A 7,574-nucleotide genomic window follows, 5' to 3' on the forward strand; every position below is an offset into this window, starting at 1 on the left:
AAGTCCCTTGACTCAAACATACGTCCCTTATCAGTAACCATAAGCTTAGGAACTCCGAAGAGAGAGATAGCTTGAGTAATCACCCGTTTAAGTTCCGTCGCATCTTGTTTATAGATGGGATATAGAAGAGAGTACTTAGAGAAGGCGTCCACTATGAGTAGCACAAACTTATATCCCTCGGACTCTGGAAGGGGCCCTAAAGCATCGACGTGTACTGTGTGGAAAGGGACATCCGGTTTTCCCACGATGTAATGTTTTGAAGAGGGCCACGGGGGACTCGCTTTTGGGAAATGCATATTAAACAATGGGCAATATATTTAGTGACAAACTGTTTAAGCCCTGGGAACCAAAAATGCCTGAGAATAAGATCTAGGGTCTTTTCTGCACCAACGTGTTCGTGTTCGTCATGAAAGACTCTGAGAAGGCTTAATCGGTGGCCCTTGGGGATATAACAAAGAAGTCGCGGTTGGTCTTGACCTAGAGAAGTGTACTTGTAGTACAGAATATCGTTTTTGAACACGTAACGATTGGTGTCTAGGGCCCCATCGTTGAGCTTTTGAATGAGATCCTGAGTCTCACTATCGGCCGCTTGCGCTATCTGGGCCCAATTGCGGGGTTTCGAAACTTGATTTACCCTAACTACCGGATTACGACTCAGGTAGTCGGCGTGGGACATCATGACACCTTTACGATATTCAATTGTGAAGTCGAAATCCTGGAGGTATATCCACCAGCGTGCCACCCGTGGCAACAAATCTTTTTTACGCTCTGTTGCCTTCAGCGCGTTGCAGTCTGTTACTACCACAAATTTTAAACCTACCAGATAATGCCGAAAACTTTGAAGTGCTTTAACAACTGCAAGGGTTTCGAGCTCGTATGAATGATACTTGCTCTCGGCACCTTGGGTAACTCTGCTAAAGTACGCTACGACATGTTTCTTTCCATCAGGATGGACTTGCAGCAGAACCGCCCCATAACCTATGCTACTTGCATCGGTATGAACTTCGGTTGGAAGTTTGGGATCGAAAATAGAAAGAACTGGCTCACTCGTCAGTTGTTTGATTAAATTTTGACGGATAGATTCGCACTCTGGTGTCCAGTTGAACCTGACATTTTTCCTCGTTAAATGAGCAATGGGGGCTGTGATGGTAGCGTAGTCTTTAATATATTTCCGGAAATAACCGGCTAAACCAAGAAGTTGCCGGACTTGCTTCACATTTTGTGGCGGCGTAGAGTCGGATAGGGCTTCTACTTTACGTGGGCTCGGCCTAACCTGACCCTGACTTATCACCTTACCAAGATATTCTACCTCAGTGACAAGGAAGGAGCATTTCCTAAGGTTAACCGAGAAACCTGCTTGAGTAAGAGTACCTAGCACTTTATCCAATAACGTGATTCCCTCAGCCACGGTATTACTCAACAGAAGGACATCATCCACATACACTAAAACGTTGCCCTCGTTAATATGATCGCGTAAGGTATCATTGATAATACGCTGGTACACAATTGGCGAGTTAGCCAACCCATATGGCATTTTGACATACTCAAAATGGTCCTCTGGCGTCACGAAACCAGTAAGGTGGATGCTGTCTTCCTTGAGGGGTATTTGATGAAATCCTGTGGCCATATCTAAACTAGAAAAGTATTTATAGCCACCTAACCTATCAATGTGGTCATCTATTAGGGGAAGCGGGTAACGATCTTTAACCGTGATGCGGTTCAAAGCCCTAAAATCGACACAAAGCCTGTCAGAGCCGTCGCGGTTTTTGACAAGGATAATTGGACTTGCATATTCTGACTGGGACCGCCTAATCACACCTTTATCTAAGAGATCGTTAGTTATTTCCCGAACCTTAAGTTTCTCCTGATAGGATAATTTGTACGGCCGATATACCACTGGTGAAGAGTTGGTAAGTCTTATCTCCATCTCACCTGTTTTAACAGTAGTGGAAGCAGTGCCCGTAATTAAGTAATCCGAATATTTGTGGATGATGGACATAAGGCTATCCAACTCATCACCCTGGAGTGGTGTATTTACTTCGGTTAAGGGTTTTGGCTGAACTGTGTTTACCGTAGCATGAAGTTCACTATTATGCATAAGGAACTGCCTATCCTTGGTTCGTACATAGGTAATACCATCCCGGTTCAACACATCGGTACCTATTATAATTGGTGTGTTCATAAAAGCCGACGGAACCACAACCAGATCTACTTCAATAGATATGTCACTAAATTCAACAGTGAGCGTGACGTACGATGTGGCAATAATTTCCTTATCACTAATGCCTTTCAACGCACAACGCTTCGGTTTGGGCTGACACGAGATGTGCCTTAGAACAGGTGATGAAATGAGGGACACATCAAGGGCTCCGCTATCAATGAGTACATCCACCGGTACTCCGTCCACTACTGCGGAAACAACGTCACTTGACGGAAGATTGGACCGGTGAGAGCACAAATTAACATTATGCTGATTACGAGATTCTGATCTTGCCTTAGCAAAGCAGTTGTCCTCGGTATGTCCCTGCTTCTTACAGAAAGTACACGATTTAGTTGGCCCAGATTGGGGCTGCGCGGTGGGAGTAACTGCAACCTTTGGACGTTTACATTCGCGACTCATATGACCCCGTTGGTTGCAGTTAAATCATTTAAGGCCTAAACGGTTATTAGGTTTCGTAAAAGGTTGTTTCTTATGATTAGTCAAGACGTCTCGCTTTCCCGTATTAGGTTTAGTATAAATTGACAGGAAAGAGACGAGAGTGTCAGGGGTAAGATCTGCATTAGCCGCAGCCGCGCGAACCTGTGGGTTGTCTATCCCTCGTATAACAATTAGTGTTCTCAATTCGTCATTTAGTCCTTGAATTATTCTTAAACGCAACAATGTACGACGCGCGTATTCCGCATACGTAGGATACTTATCGGACGTCGCGTTCATGGCGTTAAATAAAATATTTGCAAAATCTAATTTACTAGGGCAAAGGGACTTAAATTCACGTTTGAAGTTGGACCACGTCCTATCATTAGTGACCCACTCACTTAACCAAATTTTGGCATCGCCCTTTAAACAAGACGCCACGCGAGATAAGCACTCGTGATCGTTCCACCCATTGCTAACTCTGGCGCGGTCTACCTCCTCGCACCACGCTTCAATGTTATTTATTGAGGGATCGAAGTTAGATACGTAATAATGCTGTGACTTAACGGGATGCATGGTTTTTATAGCTTGCATCAAAGCTTGTGCAAAGGTAGATGCCTCAGAGCATGCAACGCCCGACTCGGAAAGGGGTTCAGGACTTGGTGTTCTGGTTTTATAGCCTCCATCAATACGCGAAGGACGTCCCCGACTACGCGAAATACTGCGTGAGCGACGACGGCGCGACCTATCACGAGTAGAACTCCGAGAACCATTTCTACGCCGGACGTATGAAACGCTACGCGAGCGTCGCCTAGCCCTACCGCGAGAACGGCGAATGTCCGTATCACGCGAATCACGACGGTCTCGGACAAACGAGTTATTACTTGGATCACACCGGTTCGGATCAGCAGAGCCGTGTCGCAAATCGGTACGACGGTTCTTCGATCTACTCCGCAAATCACGCCTTTTTCGAGATTTATGTCGTTTCCGGTCACGCGACCCGGCCCCAGAACGCCGCCGTTCACGGCTACGTGATCCGTGATTCACCATTGCACATAAAACACTTTGTAACTAGGAAATAAAAAATCCACAAAGCGCAAAAACAACACAATTATGTCATTACTTAAGCGAGCAATCGTCTTAAAAATGAAAAAAAAACAACGAAAACATGTAACTGTTTCCTTGCTTTTCAAAACTTGTTAAAACAGATTCTCTCATTAAGTGGGCTAATGTATTTCTTTATCCCACTTCTGATTTTAGGATCAGAAGCGATGATTTAAAGAAAAAAACAATATTGGACCGAAATCCGTTATTTCTTTTATTTTCAAATTTACAGAACTTTAAATAAAATCACAAAAACCACGATTGCCAACTTAAATAATGATTTAACGGTAATCAATAAAATAATGAGAAAAATAACTCGCATGACCTTACACAACCGTAGTGGTTCGCACGTCCGTCCACTTCAGCCCGCACAAGAAAAGTGAGCCTTGGCGTCGGACCTCGTTTTATTTATGGAACTTGTGAGGTAGTTTCCAATCATAGAAAAGAGGGTTCCTTATAATAGTGCTACGTTTGGCCTCAATCTCGCTTGATGGAAGGCGAAGATGAGACCTAAGATGGCTTACAAGACTATAAGCTCTAAACGTATGTCGAGAAATACATGAATATGTGATTAAAAAAGGTGTTTCTATAGAAATTGCCGTAGCCGAAAAATCTAAGTATAAGAATTATTTCCGGTTGTTAGAAACTAGAAATTTGGTATATAGCAATATCTTATAGCACAACCAATAAGGAAAGTTTGAAAATCTAATTTTTTATGTCTATATCTGTAACCATATAGCCCATACCATATAGATTTTCATAGATACCTCCAAATTTGTATGGAACCATCGGGGCGCGAGTCCGACTTACACTTAACCTCTTTTTAATACATTTTAGGAGCGTAAACATAAATTCCTGATGAAATTACTATGGAACGTTCGATATAAGCAAATTCCGAAAAGCAATGAAATTTAGGTTTACTATTTGAGGATACCTCAATTTTTTTCCCCAATTCTCTATTCTTGTGCCGAGTAGCGTACAGTCGGTTCAAGGAATTAAATGAAAAATTGCACTTTTATGAAACATTTCCGTCGCGTTGTTTTTGCGCGGGATATTTATTATCGCCGCCGCTACTCGCGTAGGGCTGCGAAGACATCTTCATCTGCATTCACCGCATTCCAACAATTCTTTATTTTTTTAATGTTGTGTTTTTTTGTACAACATGACAATGAAAAATGTTAAAAAGGCCGCATGTAAGAGATCAAGAGAATCAAATAACTAAACTGCACATAAAAACAAATAAAGAAAAAACAATTCTACTATCCTCCTGGGTCCTCGCGTACTTTATAAAGGACCAGTTAACACTAAAAATAACGGCCGAATGTACTTTATAAAGTACAAATTGTTAATTGAATAATGAATTTTAATAATTTTGAAAGAATGTCCAAAATAACAAAGCTGGCGAACCACGTCAAGGTCTTAATCTCAATAGACTACAAGTCTTCAATACCTTGTTTGTTTTTACTATTAACGTTACATCTCATCCTCTTCTCGCCGCTTCCCCACGCATTCGCACTGATGACACTTTTATTCCCTACATTTACATTTTATTAAACACGATAACACCCGGCCTCAGTTGTCACAAATTCGACGTTACATTTCAATTTTCACATGTGGAAATTTAATACATCAAAAGTAATGACTGAATTTCATTTTCATTGTTTATTATCGAAATGGTTTACTGCTTGAGTAGCTGCCGGCAATTTTGGCCTTGATTGTTTTTTTTATTGGCTCGCATTTGAATTAAGTAAGTGGCTGTTTGTATCATCATCATCCGATCCATCATCCGTCCAAAACAGATTTCAATTTCACTTTTGAAAACTGCATGCTACCTATGAAAACGAAACACTAATCAGCTAGGTAAGTAAATGTCTATCAGTAGTGGGGCGCAGTAAAAATTCGATTTTCACCGGATTGCCTAATTTTTTTGACGTCAGTGACACCGAAACCGCTCTCCTGGTTAACTAGCAAAAATATTTACTTCACGCTACTGATATCTTTTCCCATTGTTTTTAAATCTGAGAGTCGAAACAAAATCTTTCATACACGACTGCATCTAACTAGTCACTAAATAACTCGTTAGTAACAATATAAAGACCTAATTTGGAGCAAAACCCCCACTTTATTACAGAGGGACAAAGCTTTGTCCCGCGCACAATTACGACGGCTGCTCGCGTCTCAAGAAACGAAAACTGTTGCGATGAGCGCAAAATGTAATGAAGGGAGTAAAAATGTTTCATGAAATGGAATAAAAGTATATCTATACTCGTACAAGGTACCTATATTAATATACTAATAGTTGATTGACAGTTTGTCTGTGTACGATGGGAAGTTGAAACGATGTTTTCTGAACAAAGTACGGCCAGTACTTATATTTTTGTTATAAACGCAAACTTTAAGAGTAGTTAGTAAAAGGTCCTCAATACCTTAAAAAATAACTTTATCCCTTATCTTTCCTCTACCCTTTTTCTATTTATGCTTTTCATATGTTTTTGTTGTGATGTAGTGTTATTTTAGAACAATAAATGTTGTGAGTTTGAGTATGTTTGAGTATAAAATAAATTAGCACGTAATGTATCACTACTTGGTCACTACTTTTCCATTTTGGAATCCAACAGTGGACACCGTACGACTGATATGATGAAGATAATTAATTGTATTATTCAATAAAGACAACTGATACTGATGATAATGATGGGCAAAGTGGCAAGCAAAAGAGCAGTGGGGCGTAGGAAGAAATCGTGGCCACGCAATATCCGGGAATGGACGGGAGTTAAGAGCGCCGAGGAGCGCGGAGCTTTTTAGACTGGCAAAAGACCGAATCAGAGACGCGGAGCTGACTGCAAACCTTCACTAGTAGGAGAGGCACTTGAAGAGAGAGATTCAATAAAGAGTCATACAGAAGCAAACATACGAAACTAAAAAAGCGGTTACACAACCCATACCAAGAATACCTCAACATTATATGACGTGCTCTCGTTTGTCGCGACCCCGCCATCAAAACAATTATACGCCTCTACTCGACCGTCACAAAAAGCCCGACCCGCCAAAACGTCGATATAAGTGCAACACGATCGACAGCCTCATAACATAACGTGGCGGTATCGCGGCGCGTTCATTCCATAATTTTGACTTTGTGAAATTCCGATGTTTGTGCAGTCGGATTTTAACGCGTGACACCCAATGGTAGTTTAAAACGCGACTTTTTGATCAAAAGTGCAGGGTTTTGCAGGTGGTAGGACCTTGTGCAAGGTCCGCCCGGAATGCTACCACCATCTTGCTCGCTAATCCTGCCGTGAAGCAGCAGTGCTTGTACTGTTGTGTTTCGGCAAGGAGAGTAAGACAGCCGGTGAAATTACTGGCACTTGAGGTATCCCATCTTAGGCCTCTAGGTTGGCAACGCATCTGCAATACCTCTGGTGTTGCAGATGTTTATGGGCAGTGGTGATCTCTTACCATCAGGAGACCCACTTGCTCGTTTGCCATCCAGTCAAATAAAAATAAAAATAAATAATAATGTTACCCTGTTTCAGTTTAGGCTATTATGATGCAATATATAGACATTATGTCCAATGCGAATGCATGGCAGACGTTTGGCTGTTTTTTTCTACTCAGCATATTTATTAAGTGAGCAGGATCGATAATCATGTGTATTTTTTTTCATGACGTCTTTGATTTTTTTTAGAGACGGAGCTATGGGCGTGAGAACATAAATATATCATATTTCAGCCATTTCTTAAACTCGCGAAGCCTACACATAGCTGACAAAGTCACTAGAATTTTATTTCGGTACTTATATATCTTTGTAATATTTTTCATATGCAAGAAAAAAAAC

General features: G+C 41.3%; 1 protein-coding gene across 1 annotated transcript; it reads right to left on the reverse strand.

The window, feature by feature from the left end:
- Positions 1 to 2,644: 2,644 nt before the first annotated feature.
- Positions 2,645 to 4,179, reverse strand: LOC141440833 (uncharacterized). The gene has a single exon (XM_074105394.1). The coding sequence runs from the start codon at positions 3,683 to 3,685 to the stop codon at positions 2,645 to 2,647; it is 1,041 nt and encodes a 346-aa protein (XP_073961495.1). The 5' UTR covers positions 3,686 to 4,179.
- Between the last annotated feature and the right edge of the window lie 3,395 nt (positions 4,180 to 7,574).

The sequence above is a fragment of the Choristoneura fumiferana genome, chromosome 23, assembly GCF_025370935.1.
Source record: "Choristoneura fumiferana chromosome 23, NRCan_CFum_1, whole genome shotgun sequence".
Lineage (NCBI taxonomy): Eukaryota > Metazoa > Arthropoda > Insecta > Lepidoptera > Tortricidae > Choristoneura > Choristoneura fumiferana.

Bases quoted from the DNA above. Each gene is read 5' to 3' on its own strand.
- LOC141440833 (XM_074105394.1), bottom strand. From the start codon at position 3,685: ATGGTGAATCACGGATCACGTAGCCGTGAACGGCGGCGTTCTGGGGCC.